This window comes from Xiphias gladius, chromosome 20, assembly GCF_016859285.1.
Source record: "Xiphias gladius isolate SHS-SW01 ecotype Sanya breed wild chromosome 20, ASM1685928v1, whole genome shotgun sequence".
Classification (NCBI taxonomy): domain Eukaryota; kingdom Metazoa; phylum Chordata; class Actinopteri; order Istiophoriformes; family Xiphiidae; genus Xiphias; species Xiphias gladius.
This window is the reverse complement of record NC_053419.1, coordinates 717001-738964: the sequence shown is the minus strand read 5'-3', so window position 1 is coordinate 738964 and position 21964 is coordinate 717001. Positions and strand designations below refer to the sequence as shown.

General features: G+C 38.4%; 1 protein-coding gene across 1 annotated transcript in view; it reads right to left on the bottom strand.

Annotated features, from left to right (window-relative positions):
• Positions 1 to 13979, bottom strand: part of LOC120806737 (LIM domain transcription factor LMO4.1-like) — a 42708-nt gene extending 28729 nt beyond the window's left edge. Inside the window, exons 1-2 of the mRNA XM_040158119.1 lie at positions 13589 to 13979; positions 2549 to 2796 (exon numbers count right to left, since the gene is read on the bottom strand). Of these exons, the coding sequence (XP_040014053.1) occupies positions 2549 to 2670 (122 nt within the window). The 5' untranslated portion in view covers positions 2671 to 2796; positions 13589 to 13979. The remainder of the gene's footprint in view (positions 1 to 2548; positions 2797 to 13588) is intronic.
• Between the last annotated feature and the right edge of the window lie 7985 nt (positions 13980 to 21964).

Genomic DNA, 21964 nt, shown 5'->3' with positions numbered 1-21964 from the left:
GTATGTTTTTGAAAGTAACCTGGAGCTAGAAAATACTACTTGCAAGCTCTTTTGCATTTTCTCTAAGACCTTCAGAAAACAATTGTCAAATCAGCACTATGTTTAATATGACTTATTTATTTATTTTTTTATTAATTTGTGTTGTATAAACCAACACAAAACAAAAATAATTCCATTTAATATAATTCTCCTGTACAAAACCACAATGGAAAAAAAGACACAAAAAAAGCTTCCCTGACATATATTTAATAATTTCGCTAACATATAACCTTGAATGGATGTTTCCTCCAGTAGTTTTGTATCAAAGGACATTACCAAAGCATATGCATTCATATCCCTTCAAGTCCTTTGCATTTCCAACAGTCTGCATTATTGCTTAGCTCGAGTCCACACATCTCTGAGGGAGTCCAATAAAAATGACTTAATATGTTAAACAGAATCAATCTAATTTTCAGATCTAAAGACAAATATTTGATATTCTTACATATAGCATCCTAGTCTCCATCTACAAATAAATACCCCAGATCCTTCTCCCGTATCTTCCAAAGAGCTTCAGTTAGCTCCAAAATAGGGATAAATAAATGAATAATAAGTTGAAGCCTTGTTTCCCATAGCAAATACACTTGTAATTTTGGAGAGTACGTCAGATTGTTGAAGTGATCATTACCTGTCTTTAAAATTGAATTCAAAAGATGCTTTAGTTGTAGATATCGCCAGAAATTTGCTCCTGTGAAATGAAACTCTTTTTGTCTATCCTCAATTCAGGATTTTGCCAAATACTGGATTGTATTGTAAGATGTACATTGCTCCTAGCAGTTCAGGATAAGTTGTTCCAAACAGATTATAGATGTGAAATAACAGGGTGAGACTTCAAATATATGTATCTTTAATTTGATTGCTAAAAAAGGCAACAGGAAAATTAGGGGGGAATTTAGGTTCACATTCATTCCAAAGGGGAACCCTTTCTGGTTGTAGCGTCCATTTAGCTGGCTGTCTAAGTGAGATAGCATAATGATAGAACTAGAGCTTTGGGAGACCAAGAGCCTCTTTGTCAGTCGGGACCTGGATATTCTCCAAGTGCAACCTTGGACATTTCCCCCAAACTTTTCTTCACTATTTTGTTAATTTCATAGGGAAATTGAATGTCCATGGTTTGACAACCCTTCTACAGGTCACTGAAGTCACCCTGCTTGAAATACATTTTTAGGACATTATGGCCTTAAGGGACAGGGCTTCAGGCTTAGACCAGTTCACTCTGTACCCTAAAAGATTTGAAAAGGAATCAGTACATTCAGGAAGAGCTGGTATTGACCATGAAATATAGTTTGCGTATAACATTAATTTATGTACTGATTGTCCAGTTGTAATCTTAAAACATTTGAATTTTTGTGAATGGCTTCTGCCAGAGGTTCAAGGGCCAGACGGAAGAGTCTTGGAGAAAGTCTGTAGCCCTGCCATATGACCTCAAAGTAAAATAAGATGAAGTTACTTTGTTTTTACCCCGGTGCTTCAGGCATGTCATACACCTTTTCTGCATTGAATAAGATGATTTCTATTGGAGATTCTATATCACGTACATGCCACATAATTTCTTTTCCACATGAAGCCTCCCTGGTCAGGTTGGATAAGTTCCTGAAGTACTCTATCCAATCTATAATATTTTGTAAAGTATCTTATAGTGTGTTTCGACCAGGCTGACTTGCCCTTTTTAAAAATCAAGCTTATGACTGCTGGTTTAATGAAGGTGGTAGCTTGATCATCTTGTTCATTGATGGTGTGAGTTGCTCTGTATAGCATTTGAAAAACTGAGGAAAATACATCAACACCTGCGGATTTACCACCTTAATGTAAACTCTCTAAAAAAGATACAATCTTCTAGTGGGTTGCCATAGAGTCTGATGTATAAAAATTAATATAATACTTAAGGATCGTTTCATTATTACTGCTAGGTTTGGCTACCATTTAACTTCCTGGGTCTGTATTGTAGCAGTAGTTGAGTTACTCTGTTTCTGTTGTATTCTGTTGTATCTGACCAACAGTTTGCCATCTTTGTCCTCTGATTCAAAGTGCGTTTGTCTAGCCCTATACAAAAGGAACTCTGTCTTTTTAGACAATATTATGTTATACTTATATTTCAGTTGTGTTATTTTTCTCAACGTGTCTGAAGAAATATTTTGTTTAATTCCATCAAATGATACTGTTTGAACATTTATCTCCATATATACTTTCATTTCTGAAGATCTGATACGAAAGATTTAGAAATGAAAAAGGAAATCTATTCTTAAGTAAACTCTATATGCCACTGAGTAATATGTAGTCTCTATCTGTGGGATGGCTCATTGTCCAGATATCATTAAGTCTCAATAGGAGCAGAGGGGAGCACATTTTTTTCATGGTTAATACTAAATTAGCCTATTCTATCAAGAATACTGTCTAGGACCACATTACAATCTCTGCCCAGTATGATAGGGTGTATATTTCTAACTTAAATTGAGTTAGAGCACACTAACTATCAGTGCCACCTGACCAGTTTATCAGATTAGCTCACCTGATGTAGTCTTCCTTAAAGAGGATCATGCCTCCTTTGCTGTAGCAGGTGCTGCTGTACTTGCCCAGCTGAGTGTGGCAGCAGGAACACTTGAGGCAGCATGTGTGCCAGTACTGCTCCATGGAGAAGAGCAAGAATCAGTCTGCAATTCGATCTCCACATCCTGCACACGACCAGCCAGCTGTTCCCCTGCCACTGCCCATCACTGCCACTGCAGGTGCCTCCATTCTGCTGTTGAACATAGCAACCTGAAGACAAGGCAACAGGTAAAGGAGAGAAGACCACTTGTCGTGTTTGAATTTAGTGAAAAAAGTTACATATATAGCATCCTGAAATAAAAAGCTCCCAACTGCTTACTTTTCTGAAATTAATGTTTCTGTCCACAACTGATGCATATACAATATAGTTCCTGCAAATACAAAACCCCTGCATTAGTCGTTGTTCTGCTGCACTTTAATAAAGTCGCTGTTCTTCAATGTGAAACTGGCGAGTTAAGAAAACTAATAGAGAAATTATAAATAAAAGTGTGTGTATTTATCTAATACATATACGTACATATATAGAGCAATAGTGCGAGGACCCTATTAAAATTGCTATGTTTATTAGGGGTCCAAGCCCAAGGAGGCTACGGGCCATGCATGCAAAGCCAAAGGGCTCCCAGTACCAGCAGTGCTAGGAACCCTATTGTAATCGCTCAGGTTTGTATTTATTTATTTATTGTTTTTATTCCTCAGTTGGTAAAAGTGGTACTGCTTAATACACTGTAAAAGTTATGTTAGTGAAATTTTCGTGGGAGGTATAGAATGGTGGATACATGTCAAATACTAAAAAATACGTATGTCCTCCAGTAGGCGGCGCTATAATCAAGGTAAGCGCTTTTTGGCCAGTAACTCCCACATAGTACAATGCACATTCAAAAACCTTGCTTGAATACATTCCCTGAATTTAGCTGAATCTCATGATATAGGCCATGCCCATTTCCACCTATAAATTTTTATCACAAAATAGCGAAATATACATAACCTACTTTTTCAGATTCCTCCTAGGTTGTGAGTCTGATCTGCACAAAACTTTGCACATAGAATCTCTGGTCTCTCATGGTAAAAAGTTATTAAAATGGTGAATGTTAAATGAACTGCACTTATATAGCGCTTTTCTAGTCTTATCAACCACTCAGCGCTTTACACTACATGCTACATTCACCCATTCACGTCCATTCATACATCGCATTCACACACACACACTCACAGATACTGATGGTCCAGCCATGAGGGGCAATATGGGGTTCAGTATCTTGCCCAAGGACACTTCGACTAGCAGACTGGAGGAGCCGGGTATCGAACCACTGACCTTCTGGTTCCTGGACGACCCACTCTACCCCCTGAACCACAGCAGCCAAAAAAAAGGATTTTGATAACGTCATGAAAATTTCCATATTTTATGGGTCTTGCGTATGGCTGTGGCCAAATGGCTCGACAGCAACCCCCACAAAATTTAGTTATCGTAGTTAATGCCATTTACAGGCATTACACTTTAGCGAACTCCTCTTAGAGAGTTAATTAGATCAACATCATATGTGGTCATTCTAATCTAAAGACCTTCGCAATGCTAAATTGCAAAGCTTTAGAGTTTTCATTGAAAAATAAATTGTAAATTTTGTAATGTCATGAAAGAGGAAGTTGTTGTAACTTAAATATACATTCTCTAATCTACCCCAAACTTCACATTTTGTAAGAGTCCCAGGCTGTAGACATATACATGCCAAAATTCAGTTATAATCATAGCACCACCTACTGGCAAGATCCACCTTAAATGTGGTCAGAAAAGCCTTACAACCTTGATGATGCTGATGTGAAGATTGTGAGTTTTCATTGAATGGCATTTCCCTGGTGGTGCGGCGAATTTTGATGTTTTGACATAAAAACATAAACTGTTATAACTTGCATCCACATCATCAGATCTTTCCCAAATTTCACATATTTGATAAGATTCCTGCCCTTAAGACGTCTACAGGGCAATATTGAATCCCAGTAATGGGGCCACCTACTGGAAACAGGAAATAAGCCTTGTGTCCCAATCATTTTTTTAATTTACATAAACGTTTCATGATCTTGTCTAACTTGATTTAAATGTTCTCTAGTGCCACATTCTGGACACATGAATTAATACAAAATGTGCAATATGCCATGTCTGCAACCACCACCTCCATGCTGAAAGAAACATCATCAGTCTCTAGTGGTCGCGAAAGTGCACAGCTGCCTCTACCAACATCCTGCTAGCACCCCCTACGTGTACAATGGTGCAAGGGCCCAATTGATCCTGCTTGAAGCTTTAATCATTATTATTATTCTCCCGCCGAAATTAATCGCCTTTTTGAGGGGTTAAAGGTGCTCACAAACTCACAAAACTTTGCACATGCATGAGATGTGATAAAATTTACGTATTTTATGGGTCCAGCAGATGGCTGTGGCAAAAGGCTAGATAGCGCCCCCTACAAAATTTCACGTTTCACTTCCATGTTCGAAATTTGGTAGGCACATTTTACATCCCAAAACTTAGAAAAAGTCCCTTGAAGCCATGCCCTAAAGCCAACAGGAAGTCAGCCGTTTTGAATTTACTGTAAAATTTTGGAATAGTTTTTGCTATTTACAGGGGTTTTATTTCAACAAACTGCACCTAAAGAATTAATCAGATCAACATCATATGTTGTCAGTCTAATCTAAAGACCTTTGTAATGCCAAATTGCAAAGCTTTCGGGTTTTAGTTGAAAGACGTGTCTGTGTCGGCATGTTGAATTTTGATGTATCTACATGACATAGGAATTTGTTGTAATTCACATATTCATGTTTTTTACATATTAACATCACACAGACAATATAAATAACCAGATTGTTTGTGTGTGTGTTTTTTTAATGAACAAATCTTTAAATGGCAAACGTGTGTCAGTTCAAATTTGGTGTATCTAATTAGGGCCGCTTGACAGCAAATTCCCGGGCTGCTTTTTGTTGCCAGTTTGCCCCTGGACAGAGGGTTTGTAACTAATTAATAAAAGTTAGGGCACCTATAGCAATTTACTTGCATGAAAGCTTTAAGTTAAAACATGTCTTTACACTGAAAAAGGCCCGCTTTCTATGAAATTTTCACTGTCATCCTGGAAGAGACCACTCCCATCAGGATAAAGGTGATCAGTCAACCTTGTGTTTAGTTTGGTTGAGGTTCTTGAAGATGTCTCACCTGTCAGCCGAAAGGCTTCTTCAAGTTTCCTCCCTTCAGATGCTATGCCAGGCCTTTACTGCAGCCACCTTCAGCTCTGCTTGTTTGGGGGTCTTTCTGTCCTCACTTTGGTCTTCAGTAAGTGAAAAGCATGCTCAACTGGGTTGATTTTAGGTGTCTGAAGAATATTCAACTTCATTGCCTTGAGAAGCATTTGGGTTGCTTTCACTGTTGGGTCATTATCCATCTGTACTGTGAAGCAATGTCCTATCAGTTTTGCAGCATTTGGCTGAATCTATGTGCCAAGGAAAAACCATTACACTACCAACACCAGCCTGGACTGATGACACAAGGAAGGTTGGGTTGATGGGTTCATGCTGTTGATGCCAAACTCTGAGCCTACCATTTGTGTGCCTCAGCAGAAATAGAGATTGATCAGACCAGGCTATGTTTTTCCGGTCTACAACTATCCAGTTTTGGTGAGCCTGTGCCCACTACAGCCTCAGATTCCTGTCCTTGGCTGACAGGTGAGGAACCTGTTTTGTTCTGCCGTTGTAGCCCATCCGACTCATGGTTTGACTATAGTTCATTCTGAGATGCTTCTCTGCTCACCATAGTTGTAAAGAGTGGTTATCTGAGTTACTGTAGCCTTTCTGTCAGTTCCAACCAGTCTGGCCATTCTCCTCTGACCTATCTAGATTCTGTCTGCAGAACTTCCACTCACTGTATGTTTTTTGTTTCTGGCTCCATCCTGAGTAACAACTCTAGAGCCTGTTGTGTGTGAAAATCCCAGGAGATCAGCAGTTTCAGAAATACTCAAACAATCTTGCACCATTAATTATACCATGGTCAGAGTAAGTGAGATCACATTTTTCTACATTTTCATGTTTGATGTGAACATTAACTGAAGCTCCTGATCTATATCTGCATGATTTTATGCATCTCAATGCTGCCACGTGATTGGCACGTGAATCCCATCAAAATTTTTGTTTATATAGGTAACAGTCATGTCAAAACACTTAACAAAAGAGAACTTAAACCAATATTTAATTCAAGTTCTCACATTTTATCCTCAATATATTTATTGGGAATGCAGGGAGAAGCAAAGAGACAGAAACATGGCCTTTTCCTCCCAAATGTGGCCTTTGGCCTCTTGGCAGCAGATGCAATTGATTGGTTTTGGAACTTAAAAATAATAAAGGAAAATAAACACATACACACATACTGTACATAAGCATACTCCCAACACAGAGATACTGCTTACACCATACAAGTTCAAAGTTGTGTCCAATTTAAACAAAACCACACACAAACACAATGTTTTTTGGGCCTACAAATAACTATTTGAACTGGATAATATATCCCCAGAGGAGGCTCTGTGAAGTTGTTCAGCCTTTGGTCCTCCAATAAATGTTATAGCTGCTCTATGACCCTATACAGAGGCCTTCACTTTCTGGAAATGTAGTTCATTTAGTTCAGCTGCCCTTTTCTTCATGATCTCTTTTAAACATCATGGAAACTAAATCCAAATTAACTTATTTCATGCACAACTGGGAATAATACTGCTTTTGGATCACATTGACTACAACCATAGCAGTGTGTGCTACTCAGCAATGAGTCAGCAACACTGCCTCTTCTGCAGCTTCCCTGATTTATAATTAGTGCCAACAAAAACATAAAATAATTGCAGGGCTAAATTTCATTTTACAATCATTTAGCAACAGCTAATCAATTTGCCCTCTAGAGAGTGTGTTTAATTTCAGCAAGTGCATGTTTAGCTTTATGACAAGCCTTCCTACAAGATTATTATCAGTTAAGCAGGCTGGTCTCAATACTCTCATCTTCTAGAGTAGACACTTGGCTCTAATCAGAATGCCATGTTAGGAAGCCCAAGGAAACATTTAAACCAAAAACAGCCTCATTTACTGGGACCAAGCCTTCTTATCAGTGAAAGCATATTCACAAATGAATGACTTTGAATTACTTGAAAAAATTAGTCCAGCTATATACAGTTAGGCACTTAAGTATTTGGATAGTGACATTTTTATAATTTTGCCTCTGTAAACCACCACAGTGGATTTGAAACAAAGCCATCAAGATGTGACTGAAGTGTAGACTTTCAGCTTTAATTCAAGGGGTTTAACAAAAATATTGCATTCACTGTTTAGAAATTACAACCATTTTTATAAATAATCCCTAATTTTCAGAGGCTCGAAAATATTGCACAAACCGACTGATTATATTTAATACTTGGATGAAAATCCTTTGCAGTCAATGACTGCCTGAAGTCTGGAGCCCATGGACATCACCGAATGCTGAGTTTCCTCCCTTCAGATGCTTTACCAGGCCTTTACTGCTTGGTACTGCTTGTTTGTGGGTCTTTCTGCCCTCAGTTTTGTCTTCAATAAGTGAAAAGCATGCTCAATTGGGTTGATGTCAAGTGACTGACTTGGCCATTGAAGAATATTCCATGTCTTTGCCTTGAGAAGCTCTTGGGTTGCTCTTGCAGTATGTTTTGGCTCATTAACCATCTGTAATGTGAAGCACCGTGTCATCAGTTCTGCAGCATTTGGCTGAATTTGAGCAGATTGTATAGCCCTACACACTTCAGAATTCATCCTGCTACTTCTATCAGCAGTCATATCATTAATAAACACCAGTGACCCAGTTCCATGTTTGACAGATGATGTAGTGGCTTTGGATCACGAGCAGTTCCTTTCCTTCTCCATACTCTTCTCTTCCCATCATTCTGCTACAAGTTAATTTTGGTTTCATCTGTCCAAAGATTCTTGCTCCAGAACTGGACAGGTTTTTTTTTTTTAATGTTTACTTGCAAAGTCTAATCTGGCCTTTCTGTTCCTGAGCGTTACCAGTGGTTTACGCCTTGTGGTAAAGCCTCAGTATTTACATTAATGAAGGCGTCTCTTGATTGTAGACTTTGACAATGATACACCTGCCTCCTTGAGAGTGTTCTTGACCTGGACAGATGTGGCGAAGGGTTTTTCTTCACCAGGGAAAGAATTTTGCGATCATCCACTTTACTTATCTTCCATGGTCTTCCAGCCCTTTTGGTGTTGCTGACCTCACCAGTGCATTCCTTCTTTTTAAGATTGTAACAAATTGTTGATTTGGCTCTGCCACAGTTTCTGTCAACTGTCTGAGAGGTTTTTTTTTTGTTTTTTTCAGCCTAATGATGTCCTCCTTCATTTGCAGCAACACCTCTTTGGACTGCATATTGATATTTCCCATGAACAGCTACCAAATTCAAATTCAACACTTGGATTCAACTTCAGACCTTGTATTTTCTTAATTTGTCATTAAATAATGCGGGAACAGGCCACACCTGGACATGAAACTGACTGTCAGTCAGTTGTCCAATTACATTTATATAACAGCTTTTCTAGCCTTACCGACCATGCAAAGCGCTTTACACTACATGCCACATCCACCCATTCAAACATACATTCATATAGTGCTTTTCTATACATCCAGCGCTTTCTATACATACACACACACACACACTAACACACCGATGATACATCGGGGGCAATTTGGGGTTCAGTACTTTGCCCAAGGACACTTCGACACGCAGACTGGAGGAGCAGTGGATCAAAACGCTGACCTTCCGGTTAGTGGACAACCTGCTCTACCTCATAAGCCACAGCCGTATTAAACTCCCTTTTTAGAGGCTGTAAATCATTTTGAGGTGTTTCTCACATCTTGCCGTTTTCCATATCTTACAGTGCATATATTTGTTGAAACTATGTTACAGGGCTGTTGATTCATCTGTATAATAATTTTAGAGGATGTAGTCCGTTGTGCTGTTGAACTGCATTGCGTTATGTTGACAGGTGTTCCCATTATTTTGTCCAACCCATTCAAATCAATGAGGGTAGGCTATACAACAGACACACCTCTTTGTCTCAGGTTGAGAACAGTACAGAAACTGGAACACATTCCAGCAAGGTTGGAATGTTTCTGAGGGGTATTCCTGTGGAGTATTCCAGAAAAAGTGGTTAATCTAGCCTAGCATAAACCCTGGACTTGGAGTTGCAACTTCCCCCTAGTTTTGGGGTAAGTGATCCGACAATCCTCCTTGAATGCTACATGCAACAATTTATGCAGATTGGACTTCAACCTAAAATGAGTTTGAAAAGAAGGCTTTGCATATTTTCTTTTAACTTTGTGTAAAAGTGCCACCTAGTGGTAAATATGCACCAAATTCTGCACAGAACCTCAGTTTGGTATAGCAAACTTTGGGCCCAAATTTTGTGTTAATCAGACAGTCCTATGTAAAGATACGACATCACTTTTTTTGTATAAGCGTTTCCTTTACAACTTGCGCATTATTTGGATTATCAAAATTCTTTTAATAACTTTTCATGATCATGAGAGTCCATAGATTCTACGTGCAAAGCTAGGACAGCAAAAGCTGTCACCACGGGTCTTGAACTTTGAGCATGGCAGATCCAGAAGCTCTTGTTCTGATGACTTGAGAGGCCTAGTAGATCTATATGATGTCAGTAATTCACTAATATATAGTGATGCCAACAGACATAATATGTTTCTAAAAATTCAACCGGGAGTCAAAGATGGGGGACCTAAGTGCTTATGTGAAATTTCAAGGGTCTGATTGGGAGTGAAGACAAGAACTCCAGCTTTGTTGTGATTCAGCTGCAGGAAACTATGAAACAACCGGCACTGATCTAGCTAATACAATTGTGCAAAGCAGACAGATTTGAAAATTCCAAGTTTCACAAATACATAAATCTGGACATTATCATCACAGCAATGATAAGCCAACAACATCATCTACTTCAATGAGAAATTTAGATGGTCAAATGCAACTAACTCATTTTGAGAGACAGGGGTGAAGCTAATCATGATCAGTGGTTTTAAAATGAAACCTGGGGTTATTCTTATTAGCAGCAATAAGATCGATAAGGTATATGTTACATGCCCCTGTAATCTTCAGATGTAGGAACACAATCAACTTCCTCACGAGTATAGTGAACCTGAAGCCTGGGGCCATTATTAAGCATTAATATGAGCACAAATAAAATAACCAACAAATTCATGAAACTGAGAAGGCACTGACATACAAAGAAACAAAGGAGCAAAAGCAGTCGTGTTTTTCTAAAAATGTCCTAGAAGATGATGCAATTCTTAGGTAAACGGGATGAATGTAAGACTGATAAAATTAGAGAATTATGATAAAAAGTTGCTCCTGTGCCTTGGGGGACAGTAGATACAAGACATGATATGTGCTGTGAATAGCAAACATAAGAATCTCAAACCTGGGCTGGTAATAGTAATCTGTTAACAGTGAAAATAATTTTCTAAAAATTACTGCTAGCCCACCACCACGGCCAATTAACTAAGCAAAGCTAAAATAGCAGAAATTTGGAGGGCACATCTCCAATAGCTACTACATTTGCTGGCCCTTCACGAGGTTTCAGTTATAAAGACAAAGCCCAATTTTTGGGACATGATAAATTCATTTAAAACAAATGTTTTATTGGATACATTTCTAACATTTAGCAATCCAAATATAATACAGTCCTTACACACAATTTGAAATGGGTGAGGGATACAGGGAACACAGGGTTTGGTAAATTCCTACAAGCAGTATTTGGACAGTTTCAACCAAAAAGGATAAGATGACTCAGTTCATGAATTCCTTTGAAGGCAAACACTCTAACAGTGAAACCTCAAAAATTTCTTTAGTACAAGCTAAATGTTCCTGGCCACATGTGAAACTAACTGCTGTGGAGCAATCATCATGCAAATACCTGTGTTATTATGGAAGTTTCAAGATAGCTGCCAAATAGCTCTCTGATACAATTTTTATCCAATTAAAATACAAATTCTGCATTTAATCACCTTCTGCAACTTAGAGCCTTCATATGTCCCATCAGTCTTAGAGAGTGGAAGAAGTGACATTGACATTTCAGTTTGAACTAAGACCAGGAATCCAAGCTATTCAAAGTTAGGAAAGTTACAAAAATAAGTTGTATTTGGTAAGGTCAAGGTCCATAATTCAACCAGAGGGGTTGCTCATTGGTGGCTATTAGTAAGACTAGTGGATAAAGTGATAGTAGCTGGACAAACTGAGTGGGCCATGATATTCAAATGAAGTTGCCTATCCTTCCAGTTGGGCCAGCTCCTATAATTTAACCAGAGCAGATAAAATGTAGAGAAAGGGTGGGTCAAGCTGGTAGAATCTGCTCCCTGCTTGGGTGAGAGTAGGAGTTAAAGGCACCTTAAAAGTAAATTAGGTCAAAGCTAGAGTATGGTATGGCCAGTGAATGCACCCAGTAGATTTATGACTGCACAGCCTGACTCACTTTTTGGTTAGATTTAGACGACAAAAGCACTTTGGTTAAAGTTAGTGAAAGATCGTGGCTTCGGTTAATTAAAATTTAAATAAATATGTGTTTGAAGTCACTGAACTTTTTCTGTTATTGACCACACTCTGATCTTTCACTAACCTTAACTAAGTGCTGTGAGTGCCTAAAACAACATAAATAAGTGTAATGATGCTGTAGTCACTACAAGTCAATATTTTACTGTCACAAAAAAATTGAAAATTCCTGTTAATGTACAGGAACCACTACATTAAATTTCGTGACTATTTCACGAACTGCCATGACACTCGATTGCAAATCAAAATACATTAGTCTGAAAGTCATGCTGAATCTCACGAAAAACGTTTTTCGTGACTATTTTATGAAGTGCTGTGAAAGTGGGTTGATATTACTCCCCCTCCCTCCGACACACAACGTTCGGCTTTGGTAAATTCAAGTACCAGGTTTGAACACCAAAAAATATTTAGTGCTAGACTCAAAATATACTGGGCTTAAACCCCAAATGATTGGCTGTAATTACGCCACTGATTTAAGATACAATTATTGGTGAATGAATAAAGCCTGATTTATAGATAACATTTTGTGACCGAAGGCAGCAGAGACAGTGCAGTCGTACTACAGAGAGAAATGGTTAGACTGGCACGCCCTGAGTTAGATTCAGTATCTTGCTCTTGAGAACCAGTTTCATTAAAACTGCTCTCTTTTATATGAACAACAAGCTCCTGCGGCAAAAGTGTTCCCTTGCAGAAACGTCAAATTATAAAGATGTCCTTTCAGTACCGTAAACCCATGCAAAGCCGAGCAGGCACAGAAAAAAATAAATAAATAAATAAAACCAGAAAATGCGCTCAGTAGAGCGCAGACCTCTGCCAAGGCCAATGTCAAACAGCATACACCAAACTTCAGAGGAAAAAAAAAATTGAAATTCATGTTAAGTTATCCGGATCTGCCCCAAAATTGAATGGGCTCCTCCCTGGGACTTGCCCCATCTCTCCACAAAGTTCAGTGCAAATCGGTTCAGTAGTTTTTGCGTAATCCTGCTGACAAATAAACAAACCAGCAAACAATCCAACACAGGCATGGGTGAAAACAGAACCTCTTTGGCAGAGGTAACAATTCATTACTTGAAAATTAACACAGGTAATCAATACGCTTGCAGATTTGCCATGATATGTACGGTGAGCAGCCAAAAATATGTACTTATTTCACAATGTTTTTTTTCCATGTTCTTACTACTATTACTAGTACCACTACTGCTACTACTACTGCTACCACCACTGATACTACCACTGACACTAATACTGATACTACCACTGATACTACTACTACTGCTACTGCTACTACTGCTACTACTACTACTACTACTACTACTATTATTATTAATATTATTATTATTATTATTATTATTATTATTAATAACAACAACAACAACAACAACAACAACAACAATAAACCTTACTGCTGTTAACGTGGGGGTCGTCGGGGTGAATAGCGGCTTATAGCTTCCGTCTACCTCAGGTGAAGTCCAGGAAAGTGCCAGATTTTACAGAAAATCGCCGTAAACCTTTCAGCTGTTACAATCTCCGTGCGCGTATTTGTCTGTGTGGTGGAAACCCGAGAAGTGTTAAGCGACTCTTCTTCTCTTTTTCCATTTCCCAAAGCTGTTCGGTTGCGGGTGAACACGAGCAGCTCACTGTAATCCAGTCACTTCTTTAACAAGTCCTTGTACAGCCTCTGTCTTTGTCTGTCTTAAAAAGAGATGTGTTCCAGTGACAGAGAACAGATTCTCTGTAATCAGTAGTCATTTAAACGAACTTATAACACACTGCTCCTATGATGTTGTGAAGGGGGTGTGGCTCCTTCTTCCTGTCAGGAAAGTAGATCACTGCTGCGGGGGTGTTTTGCCTACTTTAGATAATGGTGACCTCACGTAAATCACAGCAGTACTTAAGTGCTGTACTTGAATAAATGTATTCAGTTACTTGATAATAACTCACCAGAAAGTGCACTGAGTCATACAGTTTTACTTTCATCTCTCATTATTCTTAAGCCTACACACTAGTGTCAGAAGGTCGAGGGACTTAAATTATCACCCATGTTCTTTTTAATGTAAGACTTAAAGATGAACAATCAATATGTTTAAATTAACAATTAATCAAATGACTATGTGTAAAGTAAGAGGTGTCTCTGAAAGTGACAAACCCAGAGAAAATTATGACCTGACTCTGAAGTTCCCCTCAGCTCGGCATAAATTTTTAGCATATCTGGGTTCTTTGTTTTGGTTTTATGGCCCTCAACTTCATTGTTCTGGTTCAGTTTTGCTACTTGAAACATTGTTTCCAAATAGAGCAAGCAACTTTTTTCAGTAATAAAGCTCTCAGAAACACACTACCTGTACACTACCTGCCCAGCAATAAACAGCACATGGACAAAGTTAGTGACTAGCTGGTGAACCTAGTGAAGCATTTAGTAGCTAAAAATCTTTTCACAAGAGTTGGTGGAGACCAAAGTAGAGCTAAAAGGAGAGTGAATATTGGACTTTATCAGAGGATCACAATCATATTAACTTTAAAGTCATAATACATCAACAGCTTGTTGTGCTACCCCCAACTGACAAAAAAAAAAAAAAATTTGAAGGTTTAAATAAAAAGTATTACTGATGGTTTAAAGCAAACTGTAGACCTTGTATGCTTTGTTGCACTTGTCTATAGAATGACAACTGAGTAAAAGATCATGATACAGTCAGTATTTAGTTTACTGTGAGTCTCAATTGGAATTAAAAAATACTCCAGTGATGCCATGATATGAAAATAGAGTGAAGGTTTACTGCAAATTCTCTATTGATAAGCCAACATTACACTATTTTACACTAGTTTTTAAGGTTGTGGTGCAGTGAGCATTTTTTTTAACCAAAGTGGGGCTCAGGATAAAACTATACTAACCGCAATGTCAGTTCCCTCTCAATGCTTTTAATTATGTGGTTATTTATAGTCCGCCCCATGTGCCTCTTCTGGTCTACCTAAGCCTAAAACATTACGATGTGGAGTGTCTTCAAACCACGTTCAAACACATTTGCCTGCATTTGTTCACTTAGATATAGAACGCTGGAGGCTAATTACATTTTTTTCATTTCCCATGTTGGAGCTCAGTCAGTAAAGAAAAAGCAAAACTGAGATTGTAATCATTACCACAAGCAGGCATAATGTATGTTTCCCACCTTGCACTCTGTGATTCCAACATAAACTTGTAGAATGTGACCTCTGGTGAACAAACTGCTGACATACATGGTTGAACATCATACTGAATTGGGCATATGAAATAGAAACTGTATTACTGAGTTGGTTTAATGCACCAGTAGTTTAATCCCCGAAAAGTATGTTTTAATTTGCATTTCTGTGAACAAAAGTTTAGTTTTTGTTTTCCAGGAAGTGAAACTTTATGACGAAGTCCATGTGCCGATTTCATGGGGTCTTTAAAGTCTATTCAGCAGACTTTCTGGAGGTAACAGTGGGCACCTATGGTGATTGCAGAGTCCATAGAAAGATGTCCACTAACACAGGTGGGGCAAGCTCAATTGACTCAAAGTAATTCATAATTATGAAACACTATGTCATAATTATGAGAAACCAAGTCATTTACCAAGGAAAAAATGGGGAGAAAAATAACACAAGTGGTGGGTTTTTTTCACATGCTGGAAATGGGCTTCCAAAGGCCTAATTTTTCCCAAAAGATAATACCAAATTGCATAGTTGTTTCCAGGAAGCTTGCTATGAAAATATAGTTATATATCAGTTTCTTTGCATGAGATTTGAAGAAGCGATGGGAGCCTTAAAACAAAGTGCTACCCTTTATTCATAAAAAACACAGAGGAATATAGGCTATGTGGACTACATAATGTATCGTATATTGAATATGTTATACTGAAACCTTTCGGTTATGATACTGCACACTCCGTTCTGTAGAGGGCGACATGCATTTTATATCTAGTGTTAGTTGCAATCGACTAATAACTAAAAGAAGATAACATGTAGTTATTTGTTATGATTTCATTATGCAGCCTTCGTAGGGAAAAGAAGATACTTTCGATTTCCGTTCTGCGTTAGACTACTGACCCGGCCAATCAGCAACTAACGTTTGCAAACATCGGAACTCCTCCTTAACAATTTTTCAGCCACCAGAGGGGCGAGGAGCAGTGAAACAACATCAACAAACAACCTGCGATTATCAAACCTAGGGTTAGTTTACCTTAACTTCCTAACTAGACATCGTGTTATGGTTTGTGGCGTATTGTTTACATGCTACCATAGACTGTATGCATGCGACCTTTGTTAGCTCGTGTTTGCTAAACGTTGCCGGGGTGGAAGTTGTCATTGGGAAGCTAACCTTATGATCCTTGTCATTCTGCCTTCGCTGGTTGGAAGCACTCAGCCAAACTACATACAGCGAGCTAATGTCCATATTGTTGCGATTAAGATTAGCATAGGTGGCTTTACAGTAGTTGTTATTAGGTGCAAATTGTAGCTAAGCAACATCTGTGGTAGTTTCGATATGTAACATTTGCTAAGTAATTTACGTAAATCCTCCCTCCCTCTTCGCACATCCAAACCCACAGGGCCCGTGTTGCTTACATATAACAGTATAAAACAAAACGGAGTGCACTCCTGTGCAGTATCCCTAAAACGTTAAATTATTTAAATCCGTGTCATGTTACAATAGTTGTATTATTTTTAAGTTAAAGGGTAGGGTATTCGATTTTATAGTATAATTAAAAACAAACAGGTTAGATAGATTACGTTGAAAATACGGGCCTCAAAGTACGACGTCAATGCAACAAGAGTGAATAAACCTGTGACTCATTAAACATAAATGAGTTTACCTGTGATCATTACAAAGGGAAAAAGTGAAAACCATGACCTGGCCAAGTGTGTCCCCTGAGTTGAATCCAATGGAACACCTTTGGAGTATTTTAACGCAGAAGGTAGAGCAACAAAACCCCTCCAGCAAAGAGCAGCTAAAAAGAATCATCTTTGAAGAATGACAGAATATCTCTCCACAGATTTGTGAAAGACTGGCATCATCCATCTCAGGAGGATCGAATCTGTCATCAAAAATAAAGGTAGACCTACAAAATCTTAAGAAAATCAAAGAATGCAATCTGACCAATGAAGGCTGTACTGACTTTTGTTGCAGTTGGTTCTTAAGTATGGATCTTTTATTGTAGTTTAATTAGTTAGACATTTCTGTTTTCAAATTAATTGGCTTCATTCTTCTTGGGCTTTGACTAAAAACGAATAAAATTTGATTACATGGACAGGATTTGTAATTACTTAACATTTTAGTGACATTGGTCAGGAGTGTACTCACTTTTGTCGTGCACTGTGTACCACAAATACACTCACATATCTATATATCAACAAAGGTATCTGTTTGGAAGAAAAAAGGTGCAGCATTTGATGAAAAGAACACCAGAGGGGCTTAACAGAGTTAAGCACGGGGATGGAAATATGTTGGTTTGGGGTTGTGTGGCAACCAGTGGCACAGAACACATTGCAGGGATAGAGGAAGAATGAATTCCATTAAATAACAGCAAATTCATGATGTAAATGTCATGCAGTCGTGACATTTGGAAAGGGACTGGCTTCTACAACAAGACAATGATCCAAAGCAGACCTCCAAACCTACCATTAACTACTTCAAGAAATGCAAACTGAAGCTTTTGGAACAGCCTTCACAGTCCCCTGACTTGAACATGATTGAAAATCTGTGGATTGATTTAAACATGATGTACAAGCAAGACAGCCTAAAATATCTCAGAAATGAAGTGATCTGTAAAGCGATCTAAGTGATCTAATGTCGATAATTCAGTTATCCATGTAAGAAGAATGGGATCCTAGTTGTTTGTTGCTGTACAATTACTAATTTGTACTCTTCCTGTACACCGTGTATTATATAGCAGCTGCAGGAAATGTTGACTTATAGTATCTGCCAACTGTAGCCAACTGTAGGGACTAACTCTGTGGTCAGTATAAACTGGCCTACCTGTAGGTTTGCATATTTATTACCACTTTTTTCAGTAAAGCAGTTTGAAACATAGTGACATGTTCAGCAAAAGAGCTGATCAGAAAGCTGGGAGCTTTTTTCTTTGGCATTTTTGCCTATATTATGACAGTCAGAGCAGATAGAAACAGGAAATGTGGGAAGAGAGAGGGGTATGACATGCAACAAAGGTCCTGCAGCTGGTCATTGAACCATGGACAGTTATGTGATATGGACCTGCAGTTACTGAAAGCAGGTAGTGATGTGATGGATGAAAGAATAAACAAGAACATAGGATTTCTCCTTTGACCATGTGCAGCGGAGGTCAAAAGTCGTGAAAGCCATTTAGTTAGTACTGTACCCTAAACACAAAATAAGTACATTATGTGGCATATGCTTTTTGACATATCCCCTCTGCTCTTTTTCCGTGGCGTTAATGTTTTTTTTCGTAAACGTGTTAGCAGAGATGGTCTTTATTTCAGGCAAGGTGCCCAACTTCCACCATAAAGCCATGTGGAAGATGGGAAAACGCAGCAGATCTAAGAAAATGGAAAAAGTGAGAGTAAATTAATTTTGCTTTTTAATGTATGCAATCAACAGTTGTAGAGGTGCTGGGAAAAAATAGCCATTTACATTTATTATAAGACATTTAAATTTAAAACTGCACTAATGAATATTTTCATATTAACAATAGATCAAAAGACTATGGACTGTTATTATAAAGATGTTGCTCATAGTAACAAACCCACATACTTTATTCCCAGATTCTGCAGTTTCCTTCAGCTGTACAGAGTTTTTTAGCCTCTTATAGTTCATCGTCTTGGTTTTCCAGACCTTAGACTTCAATCTCGTCAACTCTGTTTTCAGATGCAGCAAGCAGCTATTTACAGCCACTGTTTCACCAGCTGCCTCAAACATCATACAGCAGACAAACAAAGTTAGCGACTACCTGGTGATTATAGTGGAGTATTTAACAGCTGAAGAGCAAGATATTTGGTTCTTACCAGACAAACAAAGTTAGCGACTACCTGGTGAATATAGTGGAGTATTTAACAGTTGAAGAACAAGATATTGGTTCTTACCAACTCAGGAGTTGGTAGAAGTCATATTGCGTCATCTTATTAGTCGTTAATATGACATTTTTCCTACTTCTCAGTGTAGTGTAGGGGCAGGAGAGAAACCGAGCAGGCAGAGAGACAACAGGGCAGGCCAGACTCAGAATGCCTCTGTTCTTCAGAAAGAGGAAACCAAGCGATGACTCCCAAAAGAGACTGGAATATCAGCTGTGCCGGGTAAGAAGAATGTGTTCATGTTACTGTATGCACCAGCTAACCTCCAGTCACTACCTTGCATAATCAATACCCTGTTGTCAGCGTTGAGGGTCACATCAGCAACTTGTAGCCATTTCTTTTGTGATTATGAGTATGAGACTATTTTTTTCATTCATCAAAAATGCACCTCCCCAAGTGTGGAAGTCTATTTTAAAAAACCTATTAACTGTTCCTTGTTCTTCAGTCTAAGGAAGCAGGCGCTGATGACATACTGGACATCTCAGCTTGTGAGCTCTCAGAGGTGAGTATGTTACTGTCAACAGTTGTGAGGCAAGCTTCACTGATAGGTAGTTGTGAAAAAAGTCTATTACCTGTACTTGTAATACTACTTGTACTATTAGTATTACTTGTCAAACTTTTGAATGCCTTCACTTCCCTTTAGAACAGGTTGAGTTCAAATCATCCAGACAAAATCGAAACATCTGCATCACTCAATGCATGTTACACTTGCGTTGGGCCCATTCATTTAAGACAGCTGTCAGAGCTGCGAAGACTCCATTCTGCTGTGATGTTCCATACACTTCACCACTAAACCATTTCATTGAATAATACACTTTTTCCCAGCGGACATTTAGAATTGTCATTGCGGGTTAGGGACTCTGAAACTTAAGCCGATAAATGGAATCCAGCCATCATTCATTTAATTATTTACACTTTTGCTTATTCCACTGTCACATGACAAAATATCTTGAAAAAGGCTTATTACTTACTCCGTCTTTCTCACTTCACCACGTGTATGCTTTCTATTTCTCTCTACCTCTCTCTCTCTCTCTCTCTTTCTTTTTTCTCTTTCTCATTTTATCTTTCTGTCTTTGTGGGGAGTTGGTATCATTAAGTCAATATTCCAGCCATGAGAGAAACACCAGTTCACCAGAGTTCACCACGTCCAACACTGGTCGTGATGGACAGTCGACTGATATGCATTAACTCATTCAGACCAACACAGTGACACATGCGCAGTCCATAGTCAGCTTTACCCCTTCTTTTGTGTGTGTGTATGTGTGTGTCTGTGTGTATGCTGGGTTCATGTCAGTTCCCTTACTTGATTGTTCCTTGCTCCCTGATTCTTCCTGGATGGTTTGCCATCATGAAGGCCATTCCAATGCTCCTGTTTCTGTTCAGGGGAGCGGGGAGCGAGGAGGCATGTCTGATGAGACATTAATGAGGATACAAGACACCAGCCCTCACGGAAATCTTTTACTGGATGAGATACCCTTTTTTGGGAAATCTTATAGTGGTTTGATGCTGCAGCTGATCGGACTGATCTGACACTACATCACAACATCACTGCAGTTTTATACTGAAGTGGGATAAACAAATAACAGAACCAACCTAAGAATATTAATATTTTTCTCTTCGTGATCGGTTAATTATTCTTTTAATATGTAACATGAATAATATAGTCATGGAGAGGAGGAGAGTCTTCTGTCTTTCAGCAATAAATATATTTTATTTGTATATCATCTCCATTCAGTCAGGTGAGGCTGAAAATCCCTGTGGGTCGAGTAGAAATATAGTTTGATGTGAGATATAATCACCTAATTTGTCCTTTGTCTAAAACATTTTGGCAAATAAATAATTTCTGAAAAACATTATTAAACAATGTAATCATAACCAGGGTTTTTGAATCATTAATTTAAAAAGAGAGTTTCAATAAATGCACATGCAAATAATTAAATTACGATTAAAAAATGTGTTGCTGCCAATAAAAACATGGTGCATATACATTCAGTGTCTGAGCAGTGAAGTACATCTACAGACTGTGGTATGGCTAATCTACGTACAGTATAAATACATAACAGGTTTTTCTTAAATGTGTAGACTGTTTAAAAATATTGATAGAGTTGGTGGAATATTGGTGGATGGTGGTATGTGTGTGCCCTCATTAGTACTTGGGCATCGTGTGCTGTATGGACAAATCAAAAGACGCTACAGAGCCGTTGAAGCCAAATAACAGCTGATCCAGCTGAAAGCGATGTTGAATCAGATGACGGTTCAGGAGAAAGGACATCTCATTTCTCTAAAAAAGTGCTTCCTTGATTCCCTTTTCCTGCATCTTAGTCCCTCCAACTGAAGATGCAAAGAAAATATGCAAGTGAATTTGAGGGAACTGGGATGTACCCATTGACCCGACAGGTTTTAACCATTGTCTACCTTCCATTTTATACATTACTACTGCATCTGCAGAAGTAACTGGTCTAATAAATTCTGTATTTATTAGTGTGTAGTTAGTCCTACAGATGATGACATCTTTGGTCTGTTGTGCTGCAGGTTCCCTCAAGTGCCTTTTCCATTTGCAAGGTACTACAGAAGAAGGTAAGAATGAATTGAGGAGTTGTAAAGTTATAGCATATTTATTTGTTATTCAGTGTATGTAATAAGTACTGTATACCAATACTTGTACAACTTCCCTCTGTGATTATGTGTGTGGGTGAACTGTCAGCAGACAGACATGTCCTCTGTTGGTC